Source organism: Lacerta agilis, chromosome 3, assembly GCF_009819535.1.
Source record: "Lacerta agilis isolate rLacAgi1 chromosome 3, rLacAgi1.pri, whole genome shotgun sequence".
NCBI classification, from domain to species: domain Eukaryota; kingdom Metazoa; phylum Chordata; class Lepidosauria; order Squamata; family Lacertidae; genus Lacerta; species Lacerta agilis.
In genome coordinates this window covers 103,480,460-103,499,746 of record NC_046314.1, presented here as the reverse complement: position 1 = coordinate 103,499,746, position 19,287 = coordinate 103,480,460, and the positions used below count along the sequence as shown (strand labels likewise).

Here is a 19,287-nt window from a genome sequence, read left to right as displayed (position 1 = left end):
CTATGCTAGGTCTAAAGCCTATCTAACCTTTACCGCCAATTCTTCCGCGAGCTAGACCCTAACTACCTCCTGCACGCGCTTCCAACCCGTCCAACCCAGCCAACCCTTAGCCCCAAAAACCCTTAAACTAAACTGAACTGAAAGAACTAAGCTTCTAACTGAACGGCTGTTCAATACTTTCTATCTCTAACTGAGTCCCAACTTAACAACCCAAAATAATCATCAGCCTAAGCGGGGAGCCGCAGCCTTTTATTGATAACCAAGTGTGACATCATAACCAATATATTTACCAATAGGAACGCTGTTGCTGCCCCCCAAAAAGGCGGGAAGCAGAATAAACGACCATTGATAACTTTGAAAACCTCTGGAACTACAATTTTAGGCGGAGTGATCTCAGCGGCAAAATGCCCACTGAGCCTCACTTTTACTTTCACTTTTGCGAGGAAGTTTACATAAAATAGTACCTAAATACACATAAAATTAACCAAATAACCGCGGATTCCAGAGAATCCACGAAGTGTATTCCGACACAATTTGTTGTTGACAAAGGACAGCTGGACACATAAAGGTACCCATAACCTTCAGTAAGTAGCTTAGGCTCATCAAACCTAAATCTGGCCCTGATACAGTTAATTTTTCTAATGGATCTACTCAGTAGGTAGGCCCATAAATACAGGCAGTGCTTTTTTTTTCTTAAAAAAAAAATATTTGGGGTACTCTCATTTTCCTACTCATATTGAAATACTGCCCCTCAATGAGGCCAAACTTAGATTCACAAAATGTTTAGGGGTATCCGTACCCCCAGAAAAAAAGCACTGAATATAGGTATTGTTATTTTGAACCCCCTCGGCTTGGCGCCCTGTGCGGTGGAACAGCCTGCACTGCTCTAAATCCAACGCTGGCAAGGGTAATTGACTTTCTGAGCTGCAGCAAATGCTAAGCATTTTTGCTAAGGAACAAGACTTTTGAAGAAGAAGAAGAGTTTGGATTTGATATCCTGCTTTTCAATACCAGAAGGAGTCTTTGAAGTTCGGTAGGACTTTCTTGTCCATGCACACCTTATGCAGACGGCGTTTCCGTGCGCTCTGGCTTCCGTCACAGTGTCCCATTGCGCCAGAAGCGGTTTAGTCATGCTGGCCACATGAGCTGGAAATCTGTCTGTGGAAAAACGCTGTCTCCCTCGGCCTGAAGCGAGATGAGCACCACAACCCTATAGTTTCTTTGGACTTAACTGTCCAGGGGTCCTTTACTTTCATGTGCTGTCTATACAGAGCCGTAGCTAGGTGATCTTGCGCCCCTAGCAGAACTGTCCAGATTGCACCCCCTAGCCATGGACAAATTAGCTCTTCTTACCGCCTCTCTTCTAACCCCCCGCACCTCCACCCATTCAATTCACCCTCTATTTAAAACCATTTATTATGAGGCAATAATATTTATATTTATGGACATATTTTAAAGCTGATTTGGGGGGGAGGCCCATCGCCTGCGCCCTTGGCGGGGGCCCACCTCACCATCCCCTAGCTACAGCCCTGTGTATATACAGTATTCAGCCATGTTCACACAATACATCCAAAGCACTATGATACCACTTTAAACAGTCATGGCTTCCCCCAAGGAATTCTGGGAGTCAGAGTTTGTTAAGGGTGTGGAGAGTTAGGAAGCCCGCCATATTCCCCTCCCAGAGCTGCAATTCTCCGAGTTCTCTGTGAAGAGGGATTGATTGATAAACTGCTCTGAGAATTGTCAGTCTATGTGGAAAATAGGGGGTCTCCTAACAACTCTCAGCAGCCTGAACAAACAACAAGTTCTCTGTGGGGAAAGCCATGACTGCTTAAAAGTGGTATCACAGTTCTTTAAATGTGTGGATGTGATCTCAAGAGTAGAGCTGTTGAAATTTGGGGCCTTTAATTTCATTTGGTCTATTCTGTGTCATGCTTAGTTGGGTAGAACCCACATACTTCAAACAAACCTCAAGCTTCTCTCAAACTTCTTTCGTCTAAATGGTTAAGAAGTGCTTCCTTCGTTCCACATTATAAAGGCTGAATCACTGCTATCTGTCCCCATCTCCCCCGCTCCCCATTTCTGAGAGTCACAGATATAGCATGACCAAGTGTGACTAATGTGTCTGACAGAAAACAGACTCGGATGCAGAGTCAATGTGTTTTTTAAAAATATATATATATATTTGGCTGAGGGCAGATGAAGGTTGGTGGGGCATTTGCCCTAATGGACAGGCCTCTGTCACGTTTCAAATGGTATGCTAAACCAACCAGATATTTCCCCCCTGCAGTTATTATGTGCATAAAACTAATTTACAGCATAGCAATGTTATATGCGTAACATTTTTTCCTGCAAACACCCCTTTACTAAGGGGCACAAATTTTAATGTAAGCACGAATGTTCTGCCCACAGAGCTGTGTTTTTGCATTATTTTATATGAAAAACAGAAAGCTATCCAACTGAAACACTTGGGACTTCCACTGGCATGCAGTGAGCTAACAGTTACACAGAGCATGAAAAGTAAATGGATGGGTTTATGCAAACACTGCACCAAAGACTATCACAACGGGCCAGCCAGACAGTTGAGAAATTGACACGGTTGAGAAAATCCAGAATTGTTGAGATTAAAGTGTCCGTCAATAGGCTGCTTGGTTGGACAATGGAAATAATAAATGTTGTTGGAGTATATTTTGGGAACCTGGAAACATTGCAGCAGCAGTGAGCACTTTACAGCCTCTATTTGCTCTTGGGTACTAAAGAATCCGTTGGAAAAGTAGTTCCTATGTGTTTCCCGAACAACTGGCATTGCTTCTCAGCCAATTGACTAAGATCAAGTGTCAGTATCTATTATTATCAGTGCAATATCTGGTATGTCTGCTACTTGTGGACCGTTCGTATTAAATGTATTTTTGGAACTGGGAGATAGAATAGAAACTTGTTCCATTCGCTCCCTGCATCAACTGGGTATTGCAGTATTCCAGGAATAGTGCACCACAATATTTCTGGTTCCAAATTAGACAAAACTAGTTTTTCAGGAAAAGAGGCAGCATTGGGAGCAGACCATCAGGCACCTGAGGAAACTTTATTCTGCTTGCCTGGCAAGGAGGAATGGCAGTAGGGATGAAGAATGTTTAGATGTATTCAAGTCTCCAGGGCCAGATGAACTACATCCAAGAGTATTAAAAGAACTGGCAGAGGTGATTTCAGAACCACTGGCAGTAATCTTTGAGAATTCCTGGAGAGCAGGCGAAGTCCCAGCAGACTGGAGGAGGGCAAATGTTGTCCCTATTTTCAAAAGGGGGGAAAGAGAAGACCCAAACAATTACCGCCCAGTCAGCCTGACATCAATACCAGGAAAGATTCTAGAGCAGATCATTAAGCAAACAGTCTGTGAGCACCTAGAAAGGAACGCTGTGATCACTAAAAGTCAGCATGGGTTTCTGAAAAATAAGTCATGTCAGACCAATCTGATCTCATTTTTTGACAGAATTACAAGCCTGGTAGATGAAGGGAACGCTGTGGATGTAGCCTATCTTGATTTCAGCAAGGCCTTTGACAAGGTGTCCCATGATATTCTTGCAAAGAAGCTGGTAAAATGTGGGCTAGACAATGCTACCATTCAGTGGATTTGTAACTGGCTGGCTGACCGAACCCAAAGGGTACTCATTAACAGCTCCTCTTCATGCTGGAGAGAAGTGACTAGTGGGGTGCCACAGGGTTCTGTCTTAGGCCCAGTCTTATTCAACATCTTCATCAATGACTTGGATGATGGGCTTGAGGGCATCCTGATCAAGTTTGCAGATGACACCAAATTGGGAGGGGTGGCTAATACCCCAGGGGACAGGATCACACTTCAAAATGACCTTAACAGGTTAGAGAACTGGGCCAAAGCAAACAAGATGAATTTTAACAGGGAGAAATATAAAGTACTACACTTGGGCAAAAAAAAAAAAAAATGAAAGGCACAAATACAGGATGGGTGACACCTGACTTGAGAGCAGTACAAGTGAAAAGGATCTAGGAGTCTTGGTAGACCACAAACTTGACATGAGTCAACAGTGTGATGCAGCAGCTAAAAAAGCCAATGCAATTCTGGGCTACATCAATAGGAGTATAGCATCTAGATCAAGGGAACTAATAGTACCACTGTATTCCGCTCTGGTCAGACCTCACCTGGAGTACTGTGTCCAGTTCTGGGCACCACAGTTCAAAAAGGATACTGACAAGCTGGAACATGTCCAGAGGAAGGCAACCAAAATGGTCAAAGGCCTGGAAACGAGGAACGGCTTAGGGAACTGGGTATGTTTAGCCTGGAGAAGAGAAGGTTAAGGGGTGATATGATAGCCATGTTCAAATATATAAAAGGATGTCATATAGAGGAGGGAGAGAGGTTGTTTTCTGCTGCTCCAGAGAAGCAATGGATTCAAACTACAAGAAAGAAGATTCCACCTAAACATTAGGAAGAACTTCCTGACAGTAAGAGCTGTTCAACAGTGGAATTTGCAGCCAAGGAGTGTGGTGGAGTCTCCTTCTTTGGAGATCTTTAAGCAGAGGCTTGACAGCCATCTGTCAGGAATGCTTTGATGGTGTTTCCTGCTTGGCAGGGGGTTGGACTGGATGGCCCTTGCTTCCAACTCTATGATTCTATGATTCTAAGAACTTAGGATTCAACTGCCACTTTGGGGGCTTCTGGTGCCTGAGGCAGCTGCTTCAGTCCACCTAATGGTTGAGTCAGCTCTGGCTCTATGTCACTCACAGCAGCCTGGCCACACACATAAGCTCAGACATTTGCTGGTTTTCTACTGCTGTGCACACTCCAAGTCTATGGTCATCCGTAGGAGAGGCACCAAGCAACCTGTGTGTCTGTTCAAGACAACAGTGTCTAATCTGCTCCGGAGGTAGACAGGTCTCTGTGGTGCAGTTGACCCACTCAGCCACAAATCCCTGGTGAATCCTATACCTCCACTGCAGGAAGAAACTGTCTAATGGTAAGAGCTGTTTAATAGTGGAACAGACTGCCTCAGGAGTTCATGGGCTCACCTTCACTGGAGGTATTTAAGCAGAGAACGGATAGCCATTTGTCAGGGATGCTGCAGTTCCAAGATCCCTGCAGTTGCCATGCTCTCTAGTGTCAGAAAGCCACCCCTGATCTCACATTTGAGACATTGCAGCTGAAACGATAAACTGTAATTTATCAATTTATTATATATTTAACAAAATGAACAAGTACTGTTCTCTTGGCTATAAAACCAGGTAAAGGTATAATATGTACACAACCTTACTGCACAAAGCACATTCACACACCCCCAGGAATCCCGGGAATTGTAGCTCTGTGGTGAGTAGACTACAGTTTATAGGATTCTTTATGGGGGTGCATGTGGGGTTTAAATGGATGGTGTCAATGCAGATGTTTTCAGTGAGATGGGTGGCAGGTCTATAAAATAAGCTTTGGGCAACTTTGTCAAACCTTTCAATCTGCACCGCACCGCTTTCCCATTTAAAACTCCTGCCTCAAACATGGCAAATAGACGTGCGCTTGCAATTCCTCACCCCCAGCTGCTCAAAGCAAAAGAGGAAACTTTCGTATTTTAAAAATACTTAAAACAAAATAAAAAAATCCTTCCAGTAGCACCTTAGAGACCAACTAAGTTTGTTCTTGGTATGAGTTTTTGTGTGCATGCACACTTCTTCAGATACACTGGAAGATTTTTTTTTTTTTTTACTATGGCAGACCAACACGGCTACCTACCTGTAACTAAAAATACTTAAAGTGACAACATTTTGTTTAACTGTTAATTATGATGCTGCTTTACATATATACCTTTATTACATTTTTTATTTTAACTTGTAAGTTTTATGTGATGTTTTAAGCTGTGTGGTAAACCATGTAACGGTTCCACCCCAGAAATGTAAAGCAGAACACAAAAATGTGAAAGACAGAAATTATCTAAACGAAAATGAAATTTGGTTCAGTCTAAAACACTCAAAACACACATAATTAGACATAGGCTAAAATCCACAAAGAGTTTCCTTCTTGATTTCTATGGAGATTTCTCCTTGGGTCCCCAGATGTTGTTGGACTACAACTCCCATCATCCCTAGCTAGCAGGACCAGCGGTTAGGGATGCGGGAGTTGTAGTCCAACAACGGTCAGTAGCTGGGACAGCTCAAGACGGTAAAACACGAGCCTCTTAATCTCTGAACAAAAAGAAATAATTCCTGAATCTTTCAGATCCGGACGATGAACCGCATGGTCCCTTCCAACTCTACAATTGTAACATATGGAGCTCAAGGTTAAGAAAGGCTGTTTCACTCTAAGAAATATCCGTGGCACCTTTAATTTCCTATCTCTATGGGACTGACGCAACGTCGCCCGGGCGCAGGATTTTGAACGAGCGTCGAGCGTGCTCACGTCCATTTGAGCGCGTCGGGACTGGGGCGCATGCGTAAATCCCCGGTGGTCTCGCGCGGGTGTGCGTGTCGTGTTAAGGCCTTCGCTCTTTCGGCCCGTCGTGCGGCGGGCATCTCCTCGGTCGAGGCCGGTTCGGTAGAAGAAGGCCTCCTGTGGCGGCGTCGGTCGGGTTTCGAAAGGGCTAGACGAAGCCGCGAGCGGGTGACAGGCGGACGGGATGTCTGGGCCTACGGGAGGTTCGGCGGGCTCGGCCCGAAAGCGGCTGCTGAAGGAGGAGGACATGACCAAAGTGGAGTTCGAGACCAGCGAGGAGGTGGACGTCACCCCCACCTTCGACACCATGGGCCTCCGCGAGGACCTCCTGCGCGGCATCTACGCCTACGGTGCGCGCGCGGAGCCGGGGGGGGGCTGGTTGCGCGGCCTTCTCCGCGGAAGTAGTGCGGGCGGGGCGGGAGGGAAGGGAGGCAGCCCCCCCCCCCCGGGACGGTTTTAGCCGTTATTCTTACTTGCGTTCGGTGCCTTTTATGCATCCTCCTCTGTCCACATAGGCGCCGCCGGTGTGAAATTTAAATAACGGCGTTAAGGTTCGGAAACAATTCAAAGGGATACTATATAAGATTTTTATTTTTTTTTAATGTAGTACTATTCGTCCCCACGTGTGTTTTCATTGGGTTATTTTTTTTTACTTCCATGAAATTTATACGCCGCTTGATTGTAAAAACAAAGCGAATTCCTCGAAGCAGGGAAGTCTCCTGCTTAATATCAATCGGCAGGGAGTTCCAAGGTGTAAGCGCTGCCACACTAAATGATCAAGTTCATGCAAATGCGGAATGGGTATTATGTAGCACCTGTAGCAGTTCCTACATACACTGTTAGTATGTATTGTATTGCTACTGCATTCAAAAACATCAGCTACATCAGTTTTTTTTAATGGGCGCAGTGATTTTTGTGCATTTTTGTGGGGGAGGGCCTCTCCTTTGTGTTGGTGTATCAAAGTCTACAAGACACAATACAAAAGGAAAAGGGGAAGAGGGTTGTGATGAGAATTGCTGTTGGAAAGTGTGCCCAAGATAGGATTTGTTCTGAAATCAACTTCAAGAATATAAAGCAGTGGACTTGAGCTCTGATCTGCCCCAACTACAACGAGGTGATGGTGTTGCATTGGGCCACTGCTACATTGGGACTTCTAGTCTAACAACACCTGGAAGGTACCATGTTAGCTACCCTGGATTTGAAGTTTCTTCCTCTTTTCTCCCATAAATGCAATAGGTTGTATCAGATTTAAACCATACTCAAGAGTAAACCAGTTGAAATCAGTGGACTGAAGTTAGCCGTTATTTACGGAGACATCAAACCAAACTTCCCCTTCTTGGTCATTTGTAGCTGCATCCCTCGTTGAATTTTTGCTTTGTGAATTTAGAGACGTGCGAAGTTTGCACATTGTCATTGGCCACTTTCATTCCCAAATAATAAATGTTGGCACCTGACTGTTACTTTTTTCCTTCCTCTCCCCAGTCTCCTCCCTAGCTCCTATTACTCTTTAAAATTGAGTGCCAACAGTTATAGATTTCAGTGCTTTGGTTTCTAAATGTTGGTTTTATTACAGTATTGCTCTGGCCAATGTTTTTAGGGTACATTATGTAATTGGAAGGGAAATCTAACCTTTACAAATGAATTTTGTAGGTTTTGAGAAGCCTTCAGCTATCCAGCAGAGAGCTATCAAACAGATCATTAAAGGAAGAGATGTGATTGCACAGTAAGTGAAATTGCGCGTGCACACACACACACACAGGACTTTGGGATATTGTCAGACTAAGAATGCAAATAGTTCATTGAATAATAAGAGTTGGAAGGGACTCTAGTCCAACCCCCTGCAATGCAAGAATTGCAGGTAAAGGCATCCATGACAGAAGGTAATTCAACCTCCACTTAGAAACTTGCAATAAGAAATGGGTTCCTATTAATTTATTTTAAAAGTAATAGCAATCCAATTAAAACTCCCCATTTTGGGGGATCAAGGGCTGCCTCACAGGATTGCAGTGTGTGTGTGCGTCCTCCACCTCATCCACACAAGCCCTGTCCCAACAGCCCCCCCCCCCCCCCCACTCACCAGCTTCATGCTTTACTCAGCTCTTGCCATGTTCTCAAATTGTAAGGAACAATGCTTTTGATTGCACAAGACTAGAGTTAAGTTCAAGAAGGCAGTTTTGGCATGTTTACTTAAAACTAAATCCCATTGGGTTCAGTGGGACTTGCTCACTAGTAAGCATGTGTAGAACTGCTGTCTCCATGAACCATTTAGAAAGAGATGCCTTTACTTGGTGTCTTTTACTCTCTGACACAATCCCATCCAGCCATAATTCTTACCTGTAGGTATAGTTTTTCATAGATTAAGATTACCAGACGTCCCCGTTTCCCAGGGACAGTCCCTGGATTTACAAATCAGTCCCCATACAAAATCCATTGAAGTTGAAAAGTGTCCCTGGATTCATTGAAAAAAATCTGGTAACCTTATCATAGATGGCATTCATAGGTAGCTGTAGGTGACCTCCCACATTAATCTCATTGTGACCATATAACTATAACTGTCTAAAATTAGAATCTACGTGTTCAGGAGAATTCTCTCTCACTTTGCATGTAGTTTCTAGTTTTTGCTTTTCCCATTGTAAACCATTTTTATCTTAGGTTAAGTAAGTTGTAATGCTGATAATCCCAGTAGACAAAGTTTGTTCCATTTAGAATCGATTAGCACAGCATACTGTATTAGTCTTAAATTTTATTTGGAGGCTGGTCTCAGGTAGATTTGTGTATCTGGTTTCATTAATGGATAATCTGTCAAAACTATTTTGATAGTACTCAACAAGGTTAATATTGTATATGGTGATATTTATTGCTTATGTTTTCAGACACAGCTATTAAAAATACTATTCTTTCTAGATCACAGTCTGGAACAGGCAAAACAGCAACATTTTCCATCTCCGTTCTACAGTGTCTGGACATCCAGGTACCTTTGGAACACAAATACCCAACCCTTTTTTTCCAAGATGCAAATAGTGTTCTTACTAGTTATAGTATACAATCTCATTGTCTTAACATTGACCAAGGACACATTTCCAGATTAATTACATTTTTTTGAACATTGGATTTCAACCCAAATACTCTATACATGCTTTGTCTCATTAAAGGAGATCATAAGTTGATATGTGAACACTTCAAATTTGAAATAACTTTTTAGAAGGAATGAAGGCTGCAACGCTTAACTGTTTTGTTTCAATCAGGTTCGTGAAACGCAAGCATTGATATTGGCACCTACCAGAGAATTGGCAGTACAGATTCAGAAGGTAAGCAAATCTTATACAAGATTGTAACTTATGAAAATGGAATGCTGCATCTCTAGGCCCTGTGACAAGCTCTGTTCTCCTTCCACTACAAGCAGCTCAGTTATCTCAGGTGGGTGCGGCATTATATTGAAGCCTCGGTGCCCTGTGGATGCTTCTAGAGTGGCTGCAAAATGTTTCTGCAACTGCCTAAACAGAATGGTGCTGCATACAAGGGCCCTTAGAGTTAACACTTAGCACAATCACAGTGGTCTTTCCTGATTTAAATTCTGAAAGCCCATAATTTGCCTACAGCAGCATCTTGTAATTAAGCAGCAAGTCTCAGGCATGGTTTGAGAACACAGGATTGCAGCAACCTTCCAAATGCTAAGCAAGTTTGAATTGGGTCAGTGCTTGAATGGAAGACTGCCAGGGAGCCCTTTGCATGCTGCCTGGAGTTATATGATAGAAGAAAAGTAGAATAGCAGTGTGATATATATAGAATGCATTGCACCGTTTAGCACTTTTGAATCTATCGAACAGCTGTAGAAATGGCTGCAGCAACAAGACAAAAGAAGTAAAAAACTCCTGATTTAGTTACAGGTAGGTAGCCCTGTTGGTCTGCCATAGGCAAAACAAAATATAAAATCAAAAAATCCTTCCAGTAGCACCTTAGAGACCAACTAGGTTTGCTCATACCAAGAACAAACTTAGTTGAAGGTGCTACTGGAAGGATTTTTTGATTTTATATTTTGACTCCTAATTTAGAAAATGAAATCGGAAAATGTTCTTCTGCAGTCTCTGACACATGCACTCACAGGAGATGCCATGGCTCTTGCCAGGGTCCCTGGTTCAGATACTGTTTGGGTTGTGTAGCACCCTTGAATATAAGTTCTTTGTGTGCTTGCTTCTGCAGGGGCTTCTTGCTCTTGGTGACTACATGAATGTCCAGTGTCATGCTTGTATTGGTGGGACCAACGTTGGTGAAGACATCAGGAAGCTAGATTACGGACAGCATGTTGTTGCTGGCACACCGGGCCGTGTATTTGGTGAGAAGATTAATTTTATTAAGGAAAACCAAAGAATTTGCCTTAATGTTTTGGGTAGACGCTTGTAAGCTTTATGCTCAAGATACTTTTCAGTCTTTAGTTCTGTGCTCCAGGTGTGGAACTACAGCTGTGGTTCTCTTACACCTGTCCTCCTCATTCCTCCCTTATTCTGCACTTGGTCTTAGTTTTAAACAATCTATGAAAGCACCATATAAACAGAAATTCAATGTAGGAACTACAGAAAATTAGGTTAAGTAGTGCTGTTGCTTTGTAACTTTTGTATAATCAGATTTTTTTGTGCTTGGGAAGTATACCACTGCTGTCATAATTCCAATTGAGATCAGACTCCCTTTGCTCCTCTGAGACATCAGTTTGCAGAATAAGAAGTGACTCTCAGCATTTCTGCTAGATCCCTGTTTCTTGACACAAACCTGAAATCTTTCAGATATGATCCGTCGCAGAAGTCTAAGAACTCGTGCCATCAAAATGTTGGTTTTGGATGAAGCTGATGAGATGCTCAATAAAGGTAAGGAATTATTTTAACCCCAATGTCCTAAACATTTGCTGTGGATGCAAGTCATGGGGTTTTTTTCTATAAAAATCCAAAATCCAAAACAAGTTTGCCTAAAGTGTCAGAGCAATGTTTGTTTTTCTGTCATAAAAATACTTGGAAACTCCTTCCAGGTGGCATCAGGATGGTTACTGAGGGCTAACTTGCCAGAAATCATGTGCTGTTTTTCATTAAGAAATCTGTAAGTGCATTCTAGGATTGCTACCACACAATGATTAAAAATACCATTATACAGTGGTACCTTGGTTTAAGAACAGCCCTGTTTATGAACTATTCATGAACTATTCGGTATAAGAACTCCGCAAAACCGGAAGTAGTGTTCCGATTAGCGAACTTTACCTCAGACTACGAACGGAAACCAAACAGTGGAAGGGCACCGGTGGCGGGAGGCCTCATTAGGGAAAGTGTGCCTCGGTTTAAGAACAGCTTTGGTTTAAGAACAGACTTCTGGAATGGATTAAGTTCATAAACTGAGGTACCACTCTACTTGTTAATTATTGGCAAGGCACCAAATAATTATTTGGTAAGTAGGCAGGAAAAGTGTGGCCAAGTGTCATCTGCAGCTATAGCCTGCCACACACTGAAGCTTTATGCCATAACATTGTACTATGTACAATGACAATAAAGTAGCTATCTAACATTAAAACAAGTGTGAGCGCACCTTACCTTTTTGGATTGGAAGGGTAAAGTGCTGAAAGATGAGTTTGAGCTCCATGTTGGACAAAATATTTCTGCATTGTAGGGGGCTGGACTAGATGATCCTTGTGGTCTTTTCCAACTCTTCAGTTCTATGATTGCCAGTGCTTCATTCATTAACAGCTTGCAGAACTAGAACTGCTAGCTTGTATTTTGTTTGGTTGCAAGTCACTTTGGTTTGTCCTGGGCAATATAAAATGACTAACAAATTTAATAATAATACTGAAAGTAAACCACTACAACAGATTATCCGATGTTATCAATGCAGTTGAAGCAGGTCAGCCACATATCATATATGCCTCTGTTGGGTACTAACTGGTGTTAAACAACTAGTAAGGATTCTTTTTGTTTATTATTCACAAAAAATATTAGTATATGCAATTTCATAAATATCAATGCATTTTACAACAATGTAAGACCACATACAAAATTTAAAACAGATCAAATATTACAGAAAGCATTTAACTTAATCGTTTACATAATATTGACGACAAATTAAACACTTCTGCAAATATTTAAAAGTTAATATAGAAGACACATGCCAAATCTCTATTGGAGGTGCATTCCACATCGCTGAGCCAATGACACCAAAGGCTTGGCTTTGGTTTTGGGGATGCGGGTGGCGCTGTGGTCTAAACCACTGAGCCTCTTGGATTTGCCAATCGGAAGGTCAGTGGTTCGAATTTCCATGACGGAGTGAGCTCCCATTGCTCTGTCCCAGCTCCTGCCAACCTAGCAGTTCAAAAGCACACCAATGCAAGTAAATAAATAGGTACCACTGTGGCAGGAAGGTAAAACAGCATTTCCTTGCGCTCTGGCTTCCATTATGGTGTCCCGTTGCGCCAGTCAGAAGCGGTTTAGTCATGCTGGCCACCTGACCTGGAAAGCTGTCTGTGGACAAATGCTGGCTCCCTTGGCTTGAAAGCGAGATGAGCGCCACAATCCCATAGTCACCTTTGATGGGACTTAATCGTACAGGGTTCCTTTACTTTTTTACCTTTACCTATGTCAAATGAGCCTCACTAATTCAGACAACCAGCAATACTCCTACCCAAGTAGTTCCTGGGGTACTCTGGACTTAAGTTGTCTGGGGCTTTGTAAATGAATACAGTGACCTTTGGTAGTAAATGGGCAGCCAGCACATTCTGCACCAGCTGGAGCTTCCAGACCAAGCCTAATAGAGTGCATTGTATTCCAGCCTAGAGGTTACCAACACATGGACTGTAGTGATCAGGCATGGATGAAACAAATTTGGAGTGGCTTTGGTTGTGATAAATGTGTACCAAGGTACAAGAAGGTTCTCAAATGTACCCTCTCTTGTTTGGTTGGTTCATCTAGGTTTTAAAGAGCAAATTTATGATGTGTACAGATACCTTCCTCCAGCAACACAGGTGGTTCTGATCAGTGCCACCTTGCCACATGAGATATTGGAGATGACCAACAAATTCATGACTGACCCCATCCGCATTCTGGTCAAGCGGTGAGTGAGTGGGTTTTTGAGTTTAGCTCACGTTGGTACTTCCTTCTATATTAGTAGTTCTGAATCTGATGATAGTGACAGTGTTAAATATCTGAAGTATTTTCTCTGAATGCATTTGATTGTTTCCTTCCTCATCCTTGTCCTGCTTCTATTTTAAGAGAGGGTATGGAAACTGGGATTTTGGCCCCATTGGGTTTTCTTGAGGCAGATACAAAAATGTTTTGTAAACATTGTACTTAGCATTTGTATAGCACTTTGCCCGCGTATTAAAAAAAGTACACTGTAAGGCATGTCATTGTTATCCCCATATTACAGATGGGAAGGTGCAAGTAGAGGCTGAGAGGTTATTGACTATCCTAAGGCCACTTAATAGGTTTGTGGCTCAGGTGGGGACTTTCTAGCTCTTATCCACCACATTGTGTCACTTTTCTTTGCCTTGTTAATTGCAGAAACAACTACTGAGTTTTAAAATTGGACAGATTTGCACTATCTTACCATCTGGCAATTTAACTATAGTCATTCCTGTAGACTTGAATGGACAGTTCTAGAAAATAACACCGCAGTGCTAAATGTTCAGTTTTATAAATGCAATGTCTTAGCAATTTAAAGTCAGTCAGCTCAAAATTTCTCCCCCCTCCAGTGATGAGTTGACGCTAGAAGGGATCAAACAGTTCTTTGTGGCGGTGGAGAGGGAAGAATGGAAGTTTGATACATTGTGTGACCTGTATGACACACTCACCATCACACAGGCTGTCATCTTCTGTAACACCAAGAGAAAGGTACGTCAGCAACGAACAATGCCTGATTTAGTCAAGTCATGGATAATTCATGTTGGCGCTGACAGTTGGGCAGAACTAAAACTAACTCTCTTTTTTGGAGGATTACTCCTGCCAAATGTAAAAATTAACTGCCTGCTCCCTGGCTCAGGTTGACTGGCTGACTGAGAAGATGAGAGAAGCAAACTTCACTGTTTCATCCATGCATGGTGACATGCCCCAGAAGGAAAGGGAGTCCATCATGAAAGAATTCAGATCTGGGGCAAGGTATGGCAGCAATTTTTGAATATACCGGTAGCAGGGATGGGAAAACATTTTTGGAAAGAGAGCCACGTTATCCTACTGGAAAGGTGTTAGGGGGTCGTCGTCCCCAACAGTGGGCAGAGCAGGACCCAGAATTTGGCAGAACAAGATCCCGAGCTATTTCCCATGGACACGGAAGCATATATATAATTATTGAATCCATTCATGTTTCACCTTCCCCCTGAGACTTTTACCAAGATTGTGTGTGTATTTTAAGTTGGCCAGTACCTTTTGTTTGTCCTCACTTTGTAAAAGGCAAAAACAAAAACAAAAAACAGGGTTATCCTAGCAGAAGAATGCAGATAGAATGAACAAGTCATGTGAAGTAGCTACATAGAACTTTGAAATGAAATTTCATCCTGAAAATTGCATGCATGCCATTGTAAAATCACGGACAACTCTTTGCATATTTGCAGAAAACACAAGTCTGTGGAGACATTTTACTTTCTACTTGGATCTTTTGCAGTAATTTTTGCAGACAGAGGAACAAGTGTAATTTATGAGGGTCTCTGCAGTTAAGTAACTGCTTTTTTCTTTTTCTTTCTATAGCCGAGTTCTTATTTCTACAGATGTTTGGGCCAGAGGTTTGGATGTTCCTCAGGTGTCCCTGATTATTAACTATGACTTGCCCAACAACAGAGAATTGTATATACACAGGTAAGTATTAAACTCTTATTTTGCAATGGGAAGCTTTGAAAAACGTTTTGGGGGGAACATTTCCCTCTCTAGCTGTCTAAAATGGGGGGCAAGTGAAAAGGGAGATATTTGGATGTTTTTTGGGGGGGTGCTTAAGATTTCTTTCAGAAAAAAATGATGGAAGATTTCTGAATACAGTGTTTAACAAAGAAAACGCTCCTGCTTTTTAAAGTCCTTCACAAAACTTATATTTAACATGAAAGATGTCTTTTTAGATGAATTGTTGTCTAGAATATATGGCACATGTCTATCATCAGTAGTTTTTTGGTTGGTTGGTTTTAAGTTGTTTTTGGTTGCCCTGAGCAAGATAAAGTGACTAACAAATGTAATAAATAAATAAATATAATAAATCATCATAATCAGTAGTTGGTTATGCCACCTTTAATAAACAGTATAATTTTTTTTTTGCATGATAGATGGCTTATTTAATTTCACTGATTCTGAGTCATGCTCTTGCCCCACCAGGATTGGTAGATCAGGCCGCTACGGCCGGAAAGGTGTCGCCATCAACTTTGTAAAGAATGACGACATCCGTATTCTGCGAGACATTGAGCAGTACTATTCCACTCAGATTGATGAAATGCCCATGAATGGTGAGTATCTGATTCTTTGCCTAACCTGGTCCTACTCAGGCAGATAGCCATCATCTTTGGATTTACTGTTTACATTGCATGTATGAAATAAATAGCTGTTCACTAATCAAACAGAAGCTTTGTGATTTCAAGATTGCTGAAGGGAAGGAAGATAGGCCTTCCATCACACGCAGCATGCCAGCTAAGTGATGAACAGGCTCCATAATTGTATTTCTATTGTACAGTACAGACAGATTAAAAAATTGGATCTGTTGCATTTTCTTAACCATATACATAGTCCATTATGGACTATGTGGTGGATATTAGGAATCCAGGGCTCTGTGCTGTTACTCCATGTTGGGCACTACCCACTGTGCCAGACTGTCCCCCCCAGCTTTCTGTGTATTGCAATCACATCTCTTCAGCTGGTCCCTAACATAATTTCATCTTTGTTCATGCACATAAAATTGTAAGCCATATGTCAAATGGATAAATGTTTGGCTTGACCCTTAAGCAGGCTGCACAAGTTATTGTAATAAATACTGTTTGCACTCTGCTCATTATCATGCCTTCATTATGTTATCTCTTTCTTTAATCTAGTTGCTGACCTTATTTGAAGGAACAGGATGGACTGAAGACTTTTAGCTGTGATTTGTTACAGCACCGGCTGCTGTTCACTGCTTATCTTAAGACCATATTGTTGTAACTCTAAAATAGCTGTATGTACATCTGATTCAGTTAGGCCTGTACTTCTGAATATGGTTCTGAAAGATCAGAGTTGGTGAAAATCATATTGGAAGCAGCTACAAGTTTGTGGTGATATTTTTTTTAAAAAAACATTTTCATTGTGGGAATATCCTAAATGTAGAAAACTGTCCTTTTAATTTTCTTGATGGAAGCTGTAAAAGTAGCATCTCTGTAAATAAGGTGTCCTTTGTCATCCTAACTTTTTGCTGATTAAAACAATGAAGTTTTCATATAAATTCCTTAAGTGGCTTTGAATGAATGGCAATTGGTGCTTTAAAACAAGTAGTTCTGGTGTCATGCCTCTCAAACAGGGTCAAATGATTTTTAATTAGCAAGTCAAGAGGTCAATTTAAATGACGTTTCTGATGCTATTTTATATATTTTCTAATTAAAGGTGCAGTGCAAGTCTGAATGCACTGTAGACATTTTCATGCTTTTTTCACTGTTATAAAATCTTATTTATGTATTTATAGCAGGGAAGTGGTAACTTACAATTCGTGTGTATTGCAAGTACTGATAAAAGCTTTTACCACGCCATTTTTTTACGTCAGAAGCAGAGGTATGTAAAGATTCACTGCTTTGGTAGAGCAGTATAGATGACCATACAGTATTGCCACATACTTATGTACACACTGAGTTACATTAGTCACTTTAAGCTATCAACTATCTGGTTAGGCAGCATTTGCATATGAACTTTCATTCTGTAGTCCTTTTTAAATGGTTGAATGCCGTTTCTAGCCTTTAGTGACCAACCTGAACATCATTGTTAAAGTGGTCTTCATTTGAAGTGAGAGCCCCTTTCCAAGGTGAATTTAATGAAAGTTAGCAGCCCTATCTCCCTTGGTGTTCCTGTACAGAATGCTTACTGTATTTAAACATCTGGGGGTTGAAACCAGCTGGACAGCTTTTGATCTAGCACATACCTCTGTTGATAGCTGACTTTTGCTGTTGCTTCCTCCCCATTGCAATACTTCTTTAAAATCTGTTCCAGAGAGTTGGAGACACTTTTCAGAACAAGGTAGAAAGCAGTATGGGGCGGCTGAAGGCTGAGTTGTGAAAAATAGCCTCCCCTCTTTAGTGGCAGCACCTGCTGGGTCAAAAACTGTTGGGCTCTTTGCTGTGTAATGAACTTTGACTGGCACTGGAGAACTGAACACAATTTTGTAAAAGTTACAGTAAAGTTACATCAACATTTCTAAATAAAAATCATGAGTTTAATTTCATATATACACAATTGATTTTAATGTACCGGAAAATAAATTACAGGAAATAACTTTAAAATGCAACTGAGGACAAAGTTTCACAACAAACATTCCCACTGATTTCCCATGGGGGTGAGATTGCAGTGCTCAAGGCAGTAAATATCACAAATATATCAAAAAACTCCAAATTGTGTTGATGCATTCACACATTTACATGAGCCACAAACATTCCTTTACAGGGACTGTACTTTGCCTATCACAGAACCAGGTTTTGCCATAAACTACAAAACTTTGATACAAAATTGTATTTATATATTTATATTTTTACATGCCCTGTGGTTTCTTAAAAAATAACTAGACACACTGTACAGACAATCCTAACTCATTGCTTTGTAGCTGTAGGCAACTGTTTTTGTTTTTGGATGGATTTTCTCCCCCGCAAGTCGTATTAATGGCATTATATATACACGAAGGCTAAAACTGCAGAGAAAATCTGCTCTCGTTTCTCAATACGCATATCCTGTAGGACAGTGTTTTTCAACCACTGTTCCGCGGCACACTAGTGTGCCGCGAGATGTTGCCTGGTGTGCCTTGGGAAAAATTCCAGCCAGAATATCAGCTTTGTGTTCAGCCAAACAGGCCCTGGTTGCACACTGAATAAAGTATTTTATAATTTTTCATATTTCTGTTTACTTACTATTTCATAATAAAGTAATTATAAAATACTTTCTTTGTGTTTATTTGATTCCTATTCAAGAGAATTACTTTATATATAGTCAATATAGGCACAGAGTTAAATTTTTTAAACATTTTCTAATGGTGGTGTGCCTCGTGATTTTTTTCATGAAACAAGTGTGCCTTTGCCCAAAAAAGGTTGAAAAACACTGCTGTAGGACAAGGTCTCCAAAGTTTAAAAGGCAAGACAATGTACACTTGAAGATAACTTCCTTGGTTACAATTGTTACCTCTAAATGTAATTTCTGTGGAGATAATACACATGCATTTGGGTAATACTGGTAGAAAAGGCAGAAAAGCAAGGAGTAGCTAAATGTGGCTCAAACATGACTCCGCAGCTGACTGCGACCGCTGATATGTCAGCTGGATTCATCATGTTAACAGTTTACAAGTGTTCACAAAGTTAAAATATTTGATGGGATATTTTGTGGCTACATACATTCTGTTAAAAAGATTTCCTTGTATAGGCCCAATAAATTACTTCCCTGAAAAACCCGTTTACAGTGGATATGTTTCTGCAAGACAGAGCCCACATCACCTCCCCGTGGGTACAGTAGTGTCGTAGACAAGACCTCACTTTCCTGTTCTTTGTGGCACTGGGCTGTGTCTCAGAAGCAAAAAAAAGGAGAAAGCCTTAAAAGCCATCAAAACGTCTTACCCTGCACCCGCACCCTCCCACAATGTGACGGCAGCAAATTGAGAAGCCAGTCAGAATAATCTACTTCTCTAGA

The 19,287-nt window shown here is 41.4% G+C and overlaps 1 protein-coding gene and 1 non-coding gene across 2 annotated transcripts; both read left to right on the top strand.

The window, feature by feature from the left end:
- Positions 1-2,804: 2,804 nt before the first annotated feature.
- Positions 2,805-2,997, top strand: LOC117044826. The gene has a single exon (XR_004426358.1). It is a non-coding gene; the product is annotated as a U2 spliceosomal RNA (small nuclear RNA).
- A 3,549-nt stretch (positions 2,998-6,546) lies between these two features.
- On the top strand, positions 6,547-16,812 carry EIF4A3 (eukaryotic translation initiation factor 4A3). Its single transcript, XM_033145040.1, has 12 exons — positions 6,547-6,795; positions 8,096-8,168; positions 9,350-9,416; positions 9,691-9,753; positions 10,646-10,778; positions 11,224-11,304; positions 13,384-13,525; positions 14,166-14,304; positions 14,453-14,568; positions 15,154-15,261; positions 15,766-15,893; positions 16,473-16,812. The coding sequence occupies exons 1-12, from the start codon at positions 6,630-6,632 to the stop codon at positions 16,487-16,489; spliced, it is 1,233 nt and encodes a 410-aa protein (XP_033000931.1). The 5' UTR covers positions 6,547-6,629; the 3' UTR covers positions 16,490-16,812.
- The last annotated feature ends 2,475 nt before the right edge of the window (positions 16,813-19,287 follow it).

Excerpts from the sequence above, each read along its gene's own strand:
- EIF4A3 (XM_033145040.1), top strand. The coding sequence starts at position 6,630 with ATGTCTGGGCCTACGGGAGGTTCGGCGGGCTCGGCCCGAAAGCGGCTG. Across the intron at positions 14,569-15,153 it reads GAATTCAGATCTGGGGCAAG|CCGAGTTCTTATTTCTACAG; the intron begins GTATGGCAGCAA and ends TTCTTTCTATAG. Across the intron at positions 15,262-15,765 it reads AGAGAATTGTATATACACAG|GATTGGTAGATCAGGCCGCT; the intron begins GTAAGTATTAAA and ends TTGCCCCACCAG.